General features: G+C 42.4%; 1 protein-coding gene across 1 annotated transcript in view; it reads right to left on the bottom strand.

Annotated features, from left to right (window-relative positions):
- MKLN1 (muskelin 1) overlaps positions 1-18386 on the bottom strand; it is a 95080-nt gene extending 76694 nt beyond the window's left edge. The window contains exons 1-2 of the mRNA XM_059847570.1: positions 18258-18386; positions 4077-4146 (exon numbers count right to left, since the gene is read on the bottom strand). Of these exons, the coding sequence (XP_059703553.1) occupies positions 4077-4146; positions 18258-18355 (168 nt within the window). The 5' untranslated portion in view covers positions 18356-18386. The remainder of the gene's footprint in view (positions 1-4076; positions 4147-18257) is intronic.
- Positions 18387-20086: the final 1700 nt, after the last annotated feature.

Genomic DNA, 20086 nt, shown 5'->3' with positions numbered 1-20086 from the left:
AAATCAGAAGAAAAACTGGTCTTCAGAGGCAAAACTGAAACCAATTGTTTGGACAATGCCACAAACTTTATGCATATGATCTTCAACTGTTCCAAATTCACAATTCCACAAGACTGGAATCGGCTGCCTAAGGATCAGGTGGCAGAGTCACCATCCCTGGAGGGGTCTAAGAAACAGGTGGATGTGGCATTTAACTAGACTCTGGCATTGAGAAGGTGGTGATTAGTAAAGGGTTGGACTGATCTCAGAGGTCTATTCCAATCTAATTGATTCTGTGACCAAATATGCTGAACTACATTCCAAACTGCACTACACAAGCTGCCTGTACAATTAAGAGTCACACCATCTTTTACTAATTTCTTTCTCTTTAACCAGTTCTGCTCAAGCATAATTTTTGATTAGGGAACAGTGAAATTTGCATTGCATGTAAAAATAAAACCCACAAAATAACAAAATAGCAAGGGCTGCCCTTGTCCACAACACAAAAATCTCGACTGCTCTTGCAATTAATTTGGTGGCTAAATAAAAATCTATGCTCTTGTTCTACATGTTATTAATCAAGCCACTCAGGGGAATTAAGTGCTCTGCACAGTCTTCCACATCAGACCATCACTGGAATCATCGGAATGAGCCTTTCTGACAAGGCCATGGTCTTCAGCATCACCAGCCTCATTGCTTCACACATCCAATGTAAGCCGAGAACAGCATTAAAAATAGAACCATCAGCCCTCTCCTGCCTGAATAGGTTACTACATAACAGGTTTGTTATTAAATATACAATTTCTGGGTCATCTATTTCAAGACTCAAGAAAGATATCTAGTTTAATAAACAGAAAAACAGCTGTCAGATGTATTTCCTTTCACTGGCACTCATTCATAACCAACTGATGGTTTTCATGGCCATGAGAATTATTTAACTCTACCATACCCATGAAGCCAGGAAAACCCTCTACTAAATATAGTCACGTGGCAGCATTTCAAGTGCCTACACTTCCACTTTCATTTTCTTTCTCCTTTTAAAAATCTTTGGTAGGGACTTTAGCACATTTACTGCATTTTCATTGAGCTTCTGAACACATCTTGATGGTTTTGCCTATGTTCTTCTAATTTGTGCTCTGAAAGAAAACGTGCCTGGAAAGGTTTTGTTTCAGTCAATGAGGGAAGGGAATAAACCAATGTTTAGAGACTCACTCATATTTTTACCCTTAAGCCAGCACAGCATCATCACCTCAGCAGGGAATTGCTAAACCCCAGCATTAAGGTGAGGCACTGAGGAGACCAACATGAGCGATCAGGGCTGCAGAGCTTATTAAAATATCTCACGTTGAGCATGCTGGACATCAGTTCTTGTGTTGTGCCTAAGCCCTGGTTTCAGCTAATAAAGCTGGGAACAAGGAGAGCTTTATTTCCCTGAGTTTTAGTTCGCTTCCTGTCCAGACCATTATGGCCACCCACACACTTGAGCAAGTGCGTCACCACACGAGTGACCAGTTTTTAAATGGAGAGCTGCCAACACAACACCTATAAAATGCTTTCCAGCTTCATTTCCTACAGGATCCATAATGTTTATTCCAGAGATTAAAAGTCACGTGTATAAAACAACATTTTTTGGAATATGAACTATTCTCTTCAGCTTGATTTTTCCCCAAATTCTCTCCTCACCACACTTACAATTCAGTCATTCACTGTTTCAACTAAAGTCTTCTAAGCTAAGATTCTGCTGTAACAACTTCAGCCCCTGGGAAAAAAACAAGGAAGCAAAACACCTATATAAATGTTTTTCCTGCATTTAATTTGGCAGTCTTTCAATGGACAAGGTGCAAGAACTATTTCGATCGAAATGCAACCAAATCTGGAGTTCTTTCATCTGTCAAATATGGGACAACACAAATGGGAAGTGCTTCTAGATTCACAGAAATAACAAAAACTGCACTCTTTGCACAGAGGACTCTTCTGCAGATTTCAATTCACCACTTCCTCTTTCCAGCTAATTTTTCAACAGAGAAATTAAACCATAAAAAATGCTTTACATGACTAATTAAACACTCAGATTAGAAACATGAGAATTAGCTGCAGTATATAGTACTTTATATAGCATAAAGGCACTGCAAATACATCCTCTCTCTTACTCAGTGTTTAGGATTCAGCTTGCTGAACACATGAGCAACTACACAGTACTTTATATTCTCATTATTAGATACAAAAATTCAAGCAAGAGGATACAGCAACATGGTCTTTTCCAGCCAGGCAGCTAGGTTTTCTGTTAGTTTTGTCTTTAAGTAAGAGAATAAAACTCAAATACTGTCTTGCCAATTTCAGTTACCACATGAGGACTTTTTTTTTTTGCAAGCCAGGCCTTAATTCTGGATACCTAATATATGTCTTGGTATGTGACACACAGGTACATAATGCCAGTGTTAATTCATCTCTCTCCTACCAAGAAGTTTGGGTTAAATGCCTTGCTTAGCATGCAGAGCAGCGCCCAACTCTCCAGGGTTGGAGTTGAGTCATTCTGCAATAGTATCTCCATTCAGGTCACGACTCGTACACATGAAATTTTTGGAAGACATCTCTTGAACAACCTCGTGTGGTTTGTACAGAAGTCTGCCACTCTAATTAATCCCTGCTTAATCTACATGTCTGAGTTCAACCTGCATCACTTCTTGTCAGCCTTAAGTATAAATTGGGAATATTCTAAAGCATCCACTTACAGGAGGTGCATTTCCATTCCAGAATCAGATTTTTAAAAAGGCTGAATGTTCATGATGGCTCAGAAAATTAAAGAGTGAATTTAAGCAACAACTAAGAGCACATGTCTGATGAAAAACCCAGTCCAAAGACACACCATGAGCCAACCTTGCCTAGGGAACAAAAGCACCCCAAGAAAAACATGCGCTTCCTGCATAAAAGAAAGTTAAGGATGGCACAGGCTGGGATACAATCCATGCTCAATACTCATTACTCTGCAATCCATAGTTCCTAGATAGACTAAACTGCTTCAGGCTATGGATTAAAATCCTGCATTGTTTATCAAAATATAAATAAGTAAAATAATCAAATTCAAAGAGCAGTAGATGCACAGAGGCATCAAGAGGATCAATATCAGTCTTCACAATCAGGTTTAAGGAATACAAAGGATACCTTTCCTTCTCCTCTAAAAAACCCAAAAACCTAATTTTACAGACACAATGACATAGAAGGATTGATCAGAAAATCCAGGTGAAAGCTCTTCAGTGGCAGCAGATGACCTGCTGCTCTAGGGAGCCACCAGTGCAGACTCTAGATCTTTAACCAACTCCAAGACAAAGCAGGAAGATTTACCTGGAGAAAGGTCCTGTGAGATTTCACTCATGAGGAATACTTGGATTAACTAAGTAGATAAGCAGAACTTTGCATAACAGGGACACTGTGCAAGTCACTCTGCTGTGTATCAGTGCTTTAAACAAAGAATTGAAAACCAGCAGCATAAGAGACATAGAAGCTGATCAAACATGTCGGAGTAATAAGGTACAGATCTAACACAGAGAGGAGAACATTCACTGGAGAAAAAAAAAGTGGAAAAGACTATTCTGGATAATCTAACAACCTTAATAAATAGTGAGAAAGCAAATTAGATGCTAAAATCAATACAAATCTTATTTTAATAAGGTGCTTAACCAGCAGAAGAGGTGACATTTGTGTCTCTAACCAGAGGCCACATTTCTGAATGTGCTATAAGGAGAAACAAATACCAGCTCCTTAGATGTGGGATTCAAGGCCAAGAACCTACAACAGCCTCCAGTAGTGCTGACAAAGGGGGACCTGCATGCCTCATTAGCAGCTTAATCTCACCATAAGGTTTGATTATTTCCAGCATGACCACGACTGCCAAGGAGGAAACCTGAAACTTCCCCCGCAATGAAGCACTTCTAGAAGGATCACAAATTGCTAGAAATGTAAATACCTCATGTACCAACGACCTGCATTTTACTCAGAGAAGGAAGCCTATAAATATGTCCATGTCAATAGCAGCAGCCCACATTTAAAATAAAAACCCAGCATACATAACATAGAGCAGCACAGATTCAGGAGCTTACCTGGGGAGGATAATTGCTTTCTGAAGACCATCTTGAGGACTGATCATTTGGTCTATCCACCAAGATATTCCTAAGAAACGAGAAGCCAAAAGTAATTTAAGTAACAGCTGCATATTTTACATCTCCAACAAATGTGCTGTGCATTCAGATCAGTAACATTCTCATGCAACTACTAAATCATTAGGTACAGACTCAGGTTTTCCCCCTTTTTTATTAAAGATTCTCTAAATTGCTATTTTACAGGACCCATCAAAATACGCCTTCGAGCTTTGTGGTTGTGAAACAGAGCTCCAAGTTGCGAAATAAAAAAAATTCAAATAGTGACATAAATGTAAAACAGATGAGCTTACATAGGCCTAAGCCTGTAATGAAGTGGAAAAAAATGGGCTTATACACCTCAGTAGGGTAAGAACTTTTCAATAAGGTTAAAATGATGAGCAGATGGATGGTTAGTAAGGCAAAAACTCTCCTTTAGTAGATAGGCAATACTGAAAGAGAGAGAGAGGGCTGCTATCCCACTTAAGCTTTCCTGGAGCACAGAAAGATAACCACCAGAGCCATGCCAAATTTTAACACGTATTTTTCATGAGCTATAAGCCCAGAACAACACACAACAAAGTAGAAGCTCAACTCTTTAACCAGCAAAATTGAGTTGTTTTCTTCACTTTAAAATAGTACAATACTGAGGTATTTAATAAATTCAAAATAGTTATTTTTTGGCTACAATGAAACAGATTCATCACGACAGTTACATGACACATCTGCTTTCTCTTTTATAACCATGCAGTAAAGCTCACACCCCAGATTAAACTAAAAAAAACCCTATAAATCCCTAAAATATATATAATTATTGGCAAGGTGACAATGCACCACCTGCTGGACAGGGCTTGTGAGCTTCACCACTTCCAACTAACGAACTCGTCAGCTCATAAAACTTATGGAAAAAGAAGGAAACAGTCATCAAAAGGCTTCTGCCATCTCCATCTGCTGTGTAGGAGGAAAAGAACACGAGCATCTGGATTACTACAAAGGGCTGGAGGAAAAAGCACTCCAATGAAAGCTCCAAAGGGAAAGAGGTTAAGTCAGAGGTTGAGCATTACCAGACAGAAATCAGCTGGCTCTTTATACACTGGGCAGCCCAAAATCACCGCAGTAGCAACGGTATCCAGGCAGTCCCATGATGGGACAAGGGACACGGCCAGGAGCCACACCAAGGTGGCCTCTTAAATCTGAACACTTTTGAGAACTGGCCAAGTGGCTGTGTCTATCCATAGGCTTGGAGAACACCTCCGGATTTTCACACAGTGCAGGAATAAAACTGAAGTTCCCCCTCCCTTTAGCTGATTCCCATCATAGCACAGCATTTATTAACACAGCGATGCCAGCACCAACCCAGGTCTGTGGCTGCTTTATTCACCCATCCCCACTTGGGGAAATGCAATGGAACAGCACTGCCCTCTGCTCCAACCCCATCAAACATAAAAAACATGGCTCTACATAATTCGACATCCAGCTAACAACATCATCTGCACTGCAAAGAGGCTCAATTACAAGAGAAAATTTGGCCCTGGCTTTAATAACAACTGGGACAAAACAAACCAATCTAAGCAAAGGGAAGAATTTGGGAACTGAGACACTAATTTCTAATAAAAGCTGTCAGTTTGAAAGCTAAGTCACCATTAGAAACCACAAGACATTTGCTTTTGAGAAGAATCACCTGCAGTCTCCTATACCATGCCACAGGCAAGACATAGTATTTAATAAATTCTTAATACCTCTTAGCATCTGGAGAGAAAAAAAATGCTAAACTTAAAGATATGTATCTTATATTAAATACTTTAGGGATACAAAGGCAGATAAAACTAGATAATGCTGTATGGCTTTTCTCCTTTATGGAACTTTATCCTAATCTTGGAACACAAGAAGACAAGTTACCCTACGGAATAAATTTTATTTATTATTCCATTACATTTGTTTAAACATTAGACAATAAACTCTTCATACACTGAGCAACACTCACAGGAATTGGCACTGCCGCACGGTCAGATAATGCCCAGCTGGAAAGAGGCATTTTGTACCTGGGACAGATCCCAAATATCATATTTTTAGAAGCAGATTTGTTTGCTTCTCCAGGTCAAAGATCGTTTTGCCACAACCAAGGAAGATCTCAATCAGTACAGCTAGACAAGATAAAAATCCTTCCACAGAGCAAGAGAAAAGGGACAGCTCACACAAAATTAAGGCTAAAAAGAAATGTGAAATATAAAGATAGCAGTAACAACAGAGTTAGAAATATTTAAAATAGATGGGTTATTAATTTATTAAGCTTAAACAAACACTGAAGACAGAAGTCCATGTGTACAAAGCCACTTTACCATAACAGTTTAGGAAAATGTATGGACTTGGAGGAATTCAAGCACTGCAGCAGCCATGGGGCAATAAGAAACAAACAAATGCATGTCCTAACAGCAGATGCCTTTTTCCATGTAAAGCCCTTTTTCTGGACATCACAAAACTCCTACACAGTACCCGGAGGGAGGTTTTGCAGATATGACACCTAGATTAAAATCTGAGAAACTTTAGCAGTGAAAATTCCATTAACACAACAACTTTCCATGTAATTTTCCCAAGACATTAAAAAAGGTATTTGTAAGCCCTCGAGCTACCACACGTACCAACGGTTTTACGCAAGCTTTTCCTGTGAAAAAAGCAACCCATTAAACGTGGTTGAGATAACTTCTCATCATCAGCTGCGGGTACAAGATCAAGTCTAGCACAAATCTACAACACTGCCAAAGGGACCAGCCCACCCACTCGCAAAGGATCCTCCCCCTCCCTACACCAGCAGCTATAATAAAGATTTGCATAAATAACTTCTTTCGTCAGATCAGTTCTCCAGCTCAGCTCATATCAGCACCAGCACAAACTGAGACTAAAATACAAGCAGCTGGACTGGGACAAGGGGTTCCCACTGGAGTGAGCTCCCAATCCCCCCTTCCCACTGGAAAGATACTAAAAAATAAGATGACGTGATGTTGGAACTCTGGATGCTGAGAATTTTAGGACCTCTGCTATGAAAAGCAAAGCAGGAGGGGCCATTTTATTAACACCACAAGCAATTCCAAAGACGGCCCTGGTGTGCCTTATTTCCTAACGGGAATAAGGCACACCAGCTGTGTGGTGGCCTGCACAGCTCCCAGGAGCTAAACCTCACTGTAAGCATTCCCATCACTAAAGAGTGGATGGTTCCATGCAGAAAGCACTTGGCAGAGCACAGTGCAAGTTTCTTTTCATTACCCAGGCAGACACTGCTCTCACAACTGCTGGAAGGAGATAATTTTTCCTTTTACCAACACAGAAACTGTCATTCCCTTTGTGCCAACTGTTGGCTGATCTCTGCTGGAATGACAGAGATGTCCCCATGCCTGGGGACTTCTCTGTGCAGAGCTCTGTGGGCTCAGGCACGACAATCACTAGGGGAGAGTTTTCCTTTGCTCCAGTGGGAAAGGGAGAAATAAGATGACTTTGCAGAATACGCTGCAAATTAGGTTTAAGGCTGCTATAATTTGCAACTAACCTAAATATTTTCGTGGAGTTGCTATTAGGGAAATCCATGACTTTAGGAACAAGTCTTTAAGAATAAACAAATCCCAAACACTCTCTTTGCTTGGCACATTCATATGGCTCTTCAGAGAGAGCTGTGCAGGAAAGGGCACAGGCTTTACTAAGAGGACTTGGAACTCAGACTCTCTTCTTCAAAATCACAGAGCTACCACACCATTACACTGCAAAAAGGCACTCAGAGTGCTAAGAAAACACAGACTGGCTACAAATGGACTAAATACTTGCTCCAGGGTTGTCCATGTGATGATCCTTTCAGTTTTTCCTACAACCATCCCAAAAGAGACTGGGAAGAATACAGCAACTGGAATACACGGACTAGAATTTCCACTAAGTCCACTGTAAGACGTGGTGGACCAAACTATTCCAAACATGCAGAACCCTCACAGCAGCCAGCACAAAGCATCCACGGAGATAATCCTGCCCAGCCTAGACACTGGAATGTACACACAGCCTTAACCAAGAAAAACAGGGGGAAAAAAAATGACTTACCACCTAAAAACCCAATAGATCTGGAAAGAAAGACAGGTTTTTTTCCTCCTGCAACTCTCATAACTCACTAAAAGCCATGCTGGTTTCGAACAACCCGGCTGCAATGTTTGAAAACCTGCATGTACCTATGCCTGTCCCCTAAAGCAAGTCAAAACCCACTTTTTAAGTTCTGCTACAGTTTCTCTCCTTCTCATTGGAAAAGTTCTCTGCTCAGAGTGGCAGAAGGATGTAAAGACATGGAAATGTCTTGATTGAAACACAGTAAAACAGGACATAATTATTTAGATCCATTCAGGGAAAAAAGTGGGGGATTTTGGGGTTGCTTTTTTACAATATAGGACTTCTTAACCTCTTGCATAGCAAAACAAAGTCCGAATAGAACATGCACAGGAGCAGAGTTTTAAATATTATAATGTCACGAGATTGGCCAACTTTCTGCTCAATTTTGCTTCATGTCCTCAGCAGTCTCACACTGTCATCCAGTATATTATAAACCTATTTCTATAAAAAATAAAATAGCTTAGTAAATACAGCATTACATAAATAAACTGAAGAATTTAAAAATCCTACAGAAATATATTCATCAGATCACAGCTGGCTATACTGGTCAACAAACCTGGCATTACTTAGCTCTGGCCTAGAAACAGCCCAATTAAAATCAGGTTCTCAATTTTTTCAATGAAAAGTTTGCTTTTGTTTTTTAAGCTGCCTATCATCCCTGCCAGACCAACCTAGCTGCTTCTTAAATCCTAAATGACCTTGTCACAGACGTTTCCAGTGAGGCAAGTAAGAAGGTACTTTTTTTTCACTCCCCCCATCTAGTTAAGACTTTAAAATAAGACTTTTTTGATCAGTTCTTCCTAGAGACAGGACAGGAATGAAATAGTAACAATAGTGACTAAAACTGCAGCAGTGTAGTGCAGGAAGTTACAGAATCACTTGGGGTTGGGAAAGCCCTAAAATCATCAAGTCCAACCATTAAACCACCATTAAACCACGTCCCAGGTGCAACATCCACATGTCCTTAAAATCCCTCTAGGAATGGTGAATCCACCACAGCTCTGGGCAGCTGAGCCAAGGCTGGACAACCCTTTTGATAAAGAATCCCTTCCTGATATCCCATCTAACCCTCCCCTGGCACAACTTCAGGTCATTTCCAAGTTATCAGAGCCCAGTAAATAACTTCTATTCCAGTGACACTCAACAACCCTAAATCATGGATTAAACTTTTGACTGTATCACTGCGAGATTCAAATCCTTGGTGGCAAGAGCTCCCAGCTCCAGGCTGGGAATATCAGTATTAGCACAGAGGAAAAACAAACAGGAGAAAAAATATAGTCAGGCTTATTTACTTAAGTTGGTACCCACAGTAACTTCACGCATCACAGATGATTACCAGCCTAATTGTCCCAACATTTGGGGATTATAGTTTTGATGCAATTTCACTGCTAAGTGATGCTGAGAATCTCCTAAGCTTGAAAAATTAACAAGGTTCGTTCTGTCCCTGCACTAACTCTGGGTTTAAATTTAAGAATTGTTAGATCACTAAAACAGATCTTTTCTACATATTTTGATTCATGTCTGGGTTTTTTATAAGAAAATAACTTATAATGCTAGTGATATTAGCAAACTCAGTGATTAGAAGATCATCTGATGCACTTTCTTTTACTCATTTCATACTCTGTGTTCACCAGTACATATTATTACCTGTACATATATTACACATGTGCACTTGTACATATTATTATCCTCAATAAGGATATTTGGGCACACAAGGATATCTGAATTCCTGCCTTTTAACCAAGCTTAGGTAAGATACCAGACAACTCTCTGAGTAGAAATAAATCCCTGGCTTAATAAAAAGACCAAGAATAGCATGAATTCTGCCCTTCAAGACTGAAGGATAAAGATGAAGAGATTACAGTCTTCAGTTGACTGAATTTGTAGCCAATAGATAAAATACTGGAGTAAAATCCTCCAGAGTTTAAATCATCACCACCCACAACCACTGGATAACAATGTTCAGTTTTCATTTTGAGAAAATCTCCTATCTAGCTGGAAGATAGTTTGGATCGTGTGCAGACATAGGGATTTCTACAGCCAGCAATCACCACAAAAACTTGGACTTTCCAAAGCTTCCACAGTTCTGGCAGAGCAGCCCACCTCAGCACTGCTCACTTCTCATTTCCAAAAGCATTTTCTTGGGATGGGACAGATCCTTTTTAAGTAGATTAGAGGAAAGCAATGTCTAGCACACATCTATGTAAATTCCCTGTGCTGTATTTTGGAAGCATCACAACCTCAGTAGAGTATTTCTGTTTGACTAATGCACATGTGGAAAAACTTAATGAAGGTCAGGAAGTAGATCAAGGCCTTCCATGATTTCACAACAGTGCAAGGATGCTCTTATATTCCACAATATCTGTAATAATTCCACTCAGGGGAAGCCACAAAACCAGACTGAGTGATGATATGTAAAGATATACATTGCTAATGTAAGCCATAAACACATCTTTAATACTCATCAGCACTGTAACCTCACACCTAGTAAAAGTTCACCCAAAAAACCGATGCCTGTAGAAGAATTTAAAGCAGACTATGTTCAACAAAACAGACTGAAGCGCCCTCATGCCCAAACTGATGTCAAGTTTGGAAATTTTTCTACCAAAACTCTATGGAAAATGCTTCCTGGTTCCAGGTGGGAAAAGTTTCACAGTTTTCCTTTCAAAATTAAGCTTCTCTCACTGACAGTGCAACTCAGGGAATGCAGAAGACAAAATACTGATCTCGGAAGATAAGGAAGTTTCAGCCTGTTAAGTGCTGGTTACGTGGAGAAATGCAGTACAGGTCAAACATTTAACCCTGGATTACATTAGGGAATAATTCCTTATTTTGGATCAATATACAGAATTCATGCTAAAGGATACAGCAGCTCCCATGCCAAAATTACTTCCATATTTGGCAGTTTCCAAACCCTGTAGCAGAAACGAGGATTTTTAGAAGACAAAATTGAAAGCTAGCAATAGTACACTGTTACATAAGAGTGGAGTGGGAACTCATTCATCAATTCCTTATTCACAGGTCAATTTACCTAACCCAAATTTTTACCTCCAATTTAACACTCTGTGTCAAGAGCACCTCTTTACTAATAAAACTTTCAAGTGCAGGACAGGCTGGGAAATTGCTGTTTAAATATAATTCATAACTGCCAAATGCTGTTTAAACTATGTACTGACAGAAAAGGATTCCAGAAAAATACAGGTCATGTCCTAAAGAGAGTTTCAATGTTTTTTCAGGCACCTTCCCAGAGCTTGAGCATAACATTATGAACCCAGCCAGTCTCAAGAGGAAAGGCAGGGAAGACCAAGGAAAACACCACCAAATTCAAACTGACCAGAGCCCAGTTTTTCTCCACGATGAAGATTCTGTCCTTTTCCAGGAACAGCAGAAGGTGCCAGCAAAGGAAGAGCAAGTGCTATTAGCCAGACTGCTCCTGCAGTTTAAATTCAGACATGCAGGCTGCTGTCCTCAACTTAAATAGATGGTTGTGCTCCTTGATTTAAATTGATTCAGGAAGTAATTTCTCAAGGATTATGCACACTGAGTTGGAAGTAATGACTGAAATAGCAACTACCTAAAGCAACAAACCACTCTACATCTTCAGTGTTCCTCATCCCCTTCCAGTAACTGGTGTATTATGGAATTCAAACCCAGTGAACTTACAGCTCACTCTTCCCACAAAATTCAACAGGCAAAAAAGCAGAATTACATCTGGGTTTACAAGTTTGTATTAACATGCAACTGAAGTCAAATACTGGCTTGCTTTGGAACAAGTCACCATCTATGTAAGTGATGGAATCAGCGCTACCCACACCACTTAATCTCAGCAAAAAAATCAGGATAAGAACACAAAATCAGTGGTGGTGATAAACCTGACCATTCTACCAGCAATCTGATAAAAACATTATGAATGTACAGAATTAAAAACCATATTCTTTGCATGAAAAAAAAAAATCAAGCAGACTGTACGTGATGCCTGAACAATAACATTTATCCCAAGGAAAATTCTGTTTTAATAACTAGTTAGTCTTTAAACCAGTAATTAGTAATTAAAGGCTGGAAAACTTTTATTAAACTCACAGTCTACACAGCAACATACATAGCAAATTATCCACTATCTGATGATAACACCTCCCATGAAAATTTTACATTCTTAATGTTCTGTAAAATGCCATCCCAGAATAGGCTGAACATCAGAGCACTACAGGTTCTGCCAGGTTGGGCACACCAGGGAACCTGAGCAATTAGCATTTCACCTTCCTCCTTCTGCCAGTGAATAAACCTGTCTAATCTCTTCAATAACATCTATATTTTAACTGGAGCCTAAAGAGGATTCTCCTGATACTACAGCACTTGTGCTTTTACCTGGGGAGCAGGAGATATCATAACTCATAATCCCTCACAACTTCATAATTTTGTGACTTTTTTCACTCCTTCCACCTCTGACATTTTTCTTTCTCACTAATTAACTTTATCAGACACCAAGGAAGCATTTTATAGTTATGTATTCAATCTGTAGGCAACTTTATTTTCTACAGAAATATTTTGCTCTTTAAGTACTGAATTTCAGCACTCACAGAAAAAATCCTAGGCTACAGAAGTGATGTAAACAAGAGGAAAAATGCCTGTCAGAACATGAGGTTGTCTAGAAACATCCAAAAAGTCCACAAGAACAAGCAGAGAGGAAAAAATATTTTCTACTGGCCACTGAAAAGGATGAAAAGCAGAACTGAGAGCATTTCTGTACACAGGGCTCAGTTGAGAGGCAAGGAGTGGGGCAGCTCACTGGTTAGCCAGGGTTAGCATCCCCTGCTCATTTAAAGAAATGAAGAAATTTGGAAGTATTGATCAATATTAAAAGTCATCAGCAGTTACAGAGCCAGCCCCTGTGTGTGCTCACCTTCCCCTATCTAAAGGCAATGCAACTGCAACAAGGAAAGCCCCTGTGTGTGCTCACCTTCCCCTATCTAAAGGCAATGCAACTGCTATGTGAAAATACTGAAGTAAAGCTTGAAATGCTGATAACTTAAGCTGAAAAAAAGTATATTAATGGTTATTATTAGTGCAAAAAACCTCCAAAGTCACAGTTCTACAACTCTTCCACCATTTGGGTCTGGTTTACATGGCTTTAAACTGCTCAGACCTCAGCAGAAGGTATCCTCGCCTCGTAAAGGGAACAGAGCTTGGGTTCAGGGAACATAATATTAAAAATAAACCTTTTCATTAGTCATGACTGCTCTCAGCTTGAACAGGAGATTCTCAAGAGCTGGATGGATCTACAAGGAGATTTATGAACCTCTGTGGTACAGATCTGAGTCATCATTTTCATGTGGTTGGAGGAGAAACCGAGAAAAACATTTCACTGGCCACAAACATATGTTTTTTCCTGTTACAAAAATCTCAGCGAGCACAGGAGCTGGAATTCAGGTTATTTTTCACCTGGGGCCTTTTGTTTGTTTGTTTAGGTCTGTTGTTTTTAATCCTTATGGACTTTACTCCAAAAGGTTTGCTGCATGTGTTCTCTTCATCTTCTGGATAAGGTTTTGCAAGATTTGAAAATATTAGAGTACACTTCTTTCAGAGTAGACCACTACAGCAGTACATTTTAGTCTGGCCAGGAACTTTCTGTTACATCCTCATAACTAGAAAGCAAAAGTTAAATTTGCATTCTCACTTTAAAAGCCTATGAGTCACTCATATTTTACTATCAAAGTATCTTTTACTAAGTTTTTTTTCCCACTATTTTGATGGAAAAACAGAAAACTTATGAAAAAATAAACTTATTTTGAGTGTATTTTAACAAATCAACTAGGTCCTTCCCTGCTCCAGGACACTTCCTAGGAAAGGGACAACAGAGTTATTCAGCCTTCAGCCTATGACACCACTCAAGGTATCAAACTGGAGACGACTGGAATTCTCTGAACAGCTGAAGTTGACCATTAAACAGATAAAAGTGAATTGCAGTGAAAAAGTGACACCAACTAAGAGGCTGTAAATGGTATTTAATTATCAGCTAAGAAACCAATCTTAATTTATATTCTTAATAACAACCTTAGCAAGAGAAATAAACAAAACACTAATTAAAAATCCTGGAGTCAAACACAGGAAATATACTGATCTTCTTCTACAGAGATTCCATGCAGGAAAACTTGAACGACTGAAAATTTGAGCAACAGAAACAGGGTGAACATTCCTCACTAAAGTATGCGAATAGAGGAACACAGCAAAAAGCTCTTGTTAGTCTCTGAAGTGGGATTTCAGCCTTATAAAACACTGACAGAAGGACCTGAGTGCATTATCAAATACAAAATACCATCAATCATGAGGTTGATGCAGCCACTAGAACTCACAGCCCCAGGATGCAGTAATCTGGCAATAAAAAAGGGTACATGGCTGCCATCATAGAGAGCACAGCACTTCACCTCAGGAGGAAGTTCAAACTGGAGCAGATACAAAAACAAACCACTAAAAATTCAGGATATGAAGTGCTTCTCTCAGTGAAGAGCAAGAGCTTCTGGTTCTATTCCTTACCAAAGGGAGAAAAAAAAAAAAATGGAGCAAGGCCTGCATTACCTTCTACAACTCTTTATTCCCTCCTTGTCCAGAAGGAAACAAAGTGGCTGAGCTCATCACTTCCTGCAGGAGGGCAGAGAAGGGAGAGGAATGAAGTCCATCTCCCTGTCTTTGTGCATGTCTAAAGACACCAGCACTCATTTGTGTCACTGGAATGAAGCCAATGCCATGCTGGAGCAATCCCTAGGCCAGCCCCATGTGAGGCATCAGGGAGCAGCCTCCCCTGAGGCTCCATTCCTCCAGGGAGGAACCCTGGAGAGGCAAGGAATGGATCTGACAGAGCAGCCTCAGGCAATGGGCTGGGCTGATCATTTCCCAGGTTGGATAAAGTGAAGCCTCTCAATGCACTGGTGCCTCTGCACAGGCAGAGCATCTCTGGAAACATCAGATATTTCAACACCAAATTTCCTCCTGGATCAACTCTCTTCCCAAAGGCACAACCCACCCCGAACAACACAGACTGAGCCAGCCACTGTTGCCAAAACAATTCTTTGATTTCTACTCAGAGTTCCTAAATAAATAACCAATTCAGTCTTCTTGCTGGTACAAACCGATAGACAACTCCAGTGACTTGAAAAACAGGAGAAGTATTTCTTTTCATTACGACAGTCCTCACTTAATATCTGGAAAGGTCCTTGCAAACATGCAGGTAGCTGCAGCACTGGTAAAACTGCCAGAAACTGGATCCAGCACTAACTAATCCTCCAGCACCACCAGCAAATGCAAGAGGAAAGGCACTGGCATTCAGCAGAGGAAGCTTCTCTGACACTGAAAGAAAATGAATGCTTTTCAATAGACTACTGATCCTCAACTAGAGCATGACCAGAAAGGCCTCTGAAAAACATTTTTTGCTTGGCTTTGTTTAGGCTTTTTTAGTTAAAAGAGAGGTTATCAGATTATTTCAGTGTTCTGAGAAGTTTCAATGTCAGTTCAGCATCACATAAGCAGGTGAGATGTCACTAGACATCTAATTTCTTCCCTGGTCAGCAGTGATGAAAGTTTTACATTCCACAACTTTGTTTTACATTTAAAGCCATACAACTACTTAAGGCATGTGTTTAAATCATGCTTAACTGCTCTGCTGCTCCTCCCTGAGCACTTTGCCTGCAATACCACAACTCCCAACAATAATCAATAATATTTAATAAGTTGTATATTCACTCCTACATACATGAGGGCAGAGCCCCTTCTCTCCTTAAAGTGGTTTCTTTCTAGCTATGCCAGCAAATTTATTTGAACTACAGCATAACCAGAATTCCCAACGTCAGAGAATCATGCAGGATGGAAAACATCCTCGAAGATCAAGTTCTTCCAGACAAGCATCATTTTGATCTACATATTAAATACTGAGAGAACCTTTAGCTCTGTGTGCATGTTGATCCCACAGGGTGTTACTGTCCCAGCAATTTTCAAGATTTCCATCCTCAGTCCATCCCCAAAAACCCACCCTCCCATACATTTCTTATTAAACTTTCTCTGTTTGAGAGGCTGATCTTAAATCACAGGTCAAAGCCTCCCCCTTCCAATTCAGATTGTATTCCAGCTCTCTCCGAGGCCATGGGAATAAAAAGTTAGCAAGCAAAAACCAAAACTTCCATAGCAAGACCAGAATCCCTCAGACCAAGGTCAGCACACCAGAGCACAAGCCCTCTGCTGGGATTACAGTGCTTAAAAGCAGATAAAATTGTTTTCACTGATGACAAGCACTTTTAAACAACATCTTAAAACCAGCCAAATGCAAGGTCACACGTTTGTAAAATACCATCCCCGCTACAGGAACGGGAATTTGTATCAGGGAAGGCATTAAGGACGTTGGGCAGCACTGCAGATGCCACGTGAAACTTAATTCCTGACACGAGTCTGTAGCAAAAGGGACTAATGGGAGCCTTGGAAAGGAATATCAAGGACAAAGACAATACTCTGTGTTTGCATAGCATCACTGAGATCAATAATGGACTGTCACCCCTCTCCTCAGGGACCAACACTTTAACAAGATTTTAAAAGCCAGAAACGCCAGTAGAAATAACAACAAGACCATCAGAGACCTGAAAGCAGCACCCTAAGGGTAAGCTGTTTTAACAGGAAAGGTAAAGGCATGGCTTAATTACCACCAAAGATTACCAATTAGAGAAGAAACCAGTTCTTTTCACATCTAACACAGAAAATATACAGAAAAACAAAACAATTAAAAAAAAAAAAACAAAACAAACTGGATTTAGAGGTTTATTTCATTTTGCAAAGCAGAGATAATTGAGGATATTAATAATTAACAACTAAGGCAACTCTGTCACTTGTTGATAGTGGGTGAGTTGAGGATACATCAATCAAAGGTCAGCAAATGCAGCACAATCGATGATGGGATGAGTCTCAACAGCCCATAATGACCTTGCTGTGCTGTGACCCCAGCAGTCCTCCCAAATTCCAGCACGAAGGATGGCTTATCCAAAAGGTGTACCAAAAACATCACACCTAAACCACACTGTGGTCACTCCAAACTTGACTGTCAGCAACATGAGGGATTCCCCAGGCTGCAGCTGGATGCCATATGGCCAACAGAGGATGGGATCACTTGGTACAGCAGCACAAACCGATGGCTGTAACAGCTCCTGCCAACCCCCAAATTCCTAGAGGCAGGCGATTAGAACAGCAGGTGACCTCTCTCCCCTAAAGCCACACACAGCAAGGGACACAGCCCAGCATTCCAGAGGTCAGGGGCAGGACAGGACGCCCAGCTGCCAAAAAACACAGAGCCCACAAGCACCTGACAGAGGCAGGGCAGGGCAGGTGGGCCACTGACCCGTCTCCTCGTTTCACCCAGTAACTGACCAGCCTCTCCCACACCGGCACCTGTTCTTCCCCCAAATCTGGGGTCAGTTTCTCCTCTTTGGCTGCAACTTTCCTTTGCCAATATCTCGTCCTAAAACTATCCCCAAACCTGACTCTCCAGGCCTTCCCCGTTTAACTCACCACCTCAAAAACCTGCAAGCCCAGACCCTCTGCCACACGCAACTCCTCCCAAATCTCTTCATGAACCACTGCTCCAAACACAGCCCCAAGTGATGGCACCCTGTCCCTGAACCTCCAGCCCTGCTGAGCACCTCCTGCCCCACTAACACCCCCAAGTCCCGCAGTACGTGTCTCCGTCAAACGAAGCTCTCCAAACCCTGCTGTAGAGAGCCCTCTTACACACAGCCGCCCCAAACTCTCCTGTAGAGACCCTGCTAACAGACGGCCCCCCAAAATCTGCTGCACAGAGCCCCCTCACACAGAGAACGAGGCTCACACACAGCTCCGGTCCCACTCCCCCCGCCGCGGCCTCCCCGCGCGGGCCTCAGCGCGGGGCCCGCGCAGGCCGCACACAGGCCCAGCCGCCCGGTCACCCCCAGACCCGAGCCCGAAGCGCGTTCCAGGCGCGCTGCCAAGCCCGGCACTCACTCGGGCAGGTAGGTGGAGGAGAAGCTGCTCCAGCGGTGCAGGCTATAGCCCAACACGCGACTCTCAGCGCCCGCCGGACCCGCCGCCGCCGCCGCCATCTTGTTGTCAGCAGCGGCCCCGGCAGCGACCGCGGGGGGCGGGGCCAAGCTCTTAAAGGGGCCGCACTCTTAAAGGGGCCGCGCCGGCGGGGGTGGGGACGGTCTGAGGGGGCCCCGGGGCGGCTGAGGGGCTGCCCCTCGGGGCTGAGCGGCCTTGAGGTGTTCGGGGGGTGCCCCGTGGGGCTCAGAGGGGCTGTGGAGCTGACAGGATGATTTGAGGGACACAGGGGATGTTCCATGGAGCTGAAGTGGCTGAGGAGCTCAGAGGGGCTGTGGGACTGAGGGGATGCCCCATGGAGCTGAGGCGGTCTGAGGAGCTCAGAGGAGCTCTGGGTCTGAGGGGATCCCCTATGGAGCTGAGGTGGCCTGAGGGGCTCAGAGGGGCTCTGGGTCTGAGGGGATCCCCTATGGAGCTGAGGTGGCCTGAGGAGCTCAGAGGGCCTCTGGGTCTGAGGGAATGCCTTGAGGAACTCAGAGGATGTCCCATGGAGCTGAGGTGGCCTGAGGGGCTCAGAGGGACTGTGGGTTTCAGGGGATGCCCTGAGGGGCTCAAGGGATGCCTCAAGGGTTTGAGGTGAGCTGAGAAGTTTGAGGAATGCACTTTGGGGATGAGGGGCTCAGGAGGTGCCCTGAGGGGCTCTAGGGGGGCTGAGGAGTGTTAATTACCAAATGCTCCTTCCCTGGCCCCACACGGGTGGATGATTGGGAAAGGGATCAAGAGAAACCCAGTGAGGTTTGATCCTGCACCGGCTCCTGGAATTATAAAATTGTTAAGGTTGGAAAAGCCTTTAAGACCATTGAGTCCCACCATCAACACACTACCAACAGGACCAGCACATAAGCTGGGCATTCTTTAACAAGCTTTTCTCTGTCTGAGGTAGTTGTAGGGTTTTTCCTGGAGAAGGGAGATGTCTTCACCCAGAGCTCCCACCAAAGCAAGGGGGAAACTTGGGACACCCCTGGGGGAGCTCTGGGCTACTTGAGAAAAAAGGGGAGATATTTCAAGACTCGGGGGAAGGAAAAAAAAAGCCAAACCAATAAACCACTGTCTGTTGGAAATGACAGATTGGAGAGATATTATGAGGCAGGACAGCAGGATGCCTGGCTAGATTAAATTAGCACAAGGATTCTTTTATTTTTTTTCCCCCTTTATTTTAGGAAAGTGAGTGAGAATGTGGCAGCAAAATCTGCCTGCGGATGAAAAACTTGCTCAGCAGCCTTGAAGGCTGAACATCAACTGGGTGTTTCAAAAGTGAGGGGGAGCAGAAAGCACTTCATCTCAAGACCCCTTCCCAGAGGGGGTTTGCTGTGTTTTCACTGCCACATGGCTCAGCAACAACACAACAAAATCCATGGACAAGGCACAAACATCCATGTCTCCTCCTGCTGCTTCACTAGCAAAGCCTTTTGAAGTTTGTGGCCTTCCTGTGGCATTTCAGACTTCACTTATCCCAGTTCCAGGCTGCAGGCATCCCCCTCCCAAAATTACTACAGGAGTAATAAAACAAATACTTTGCTGATAATATATTCTCAACCCCAGAGGAAGAGATGTCACCTCAGTGTTCGGAGCCTTGCTAACAGCCACCCCAAGGAGAGCGATTCCACGTGAAACCTGTGACCTCTGAATATGAAATTTAGGGGGTTGGGAGTGGGGATAACAGCCCTGCAGCGGCCTGGAGGAGGAGGAAAAGGAGGAAGAGCCAGCAGCTTGCTGCTGCACAGTGAAACCAC

The sequence above is a fragment of the Haemorhous mexicanus genome, chromosome 5 (genome assembly GCF_027477595.1).
Source record: "Haemorhous mexicanus isolate bHaeMex1 chromosome 5, bHaeMex1.pri, whole genome shotgun sequence".
Taxonomy (NCBI): domain Eukaryota; kingdom Metazoa; phylum Chordata; class Aves; order Passeriformes; family Fringillidae; genus Haemorhous; species Haemorhous mexicanus.
Note: the sequence above shows the minus strand (reverse complement) of the source record. Positions and strands in the feature narration are given on the sequence as shown.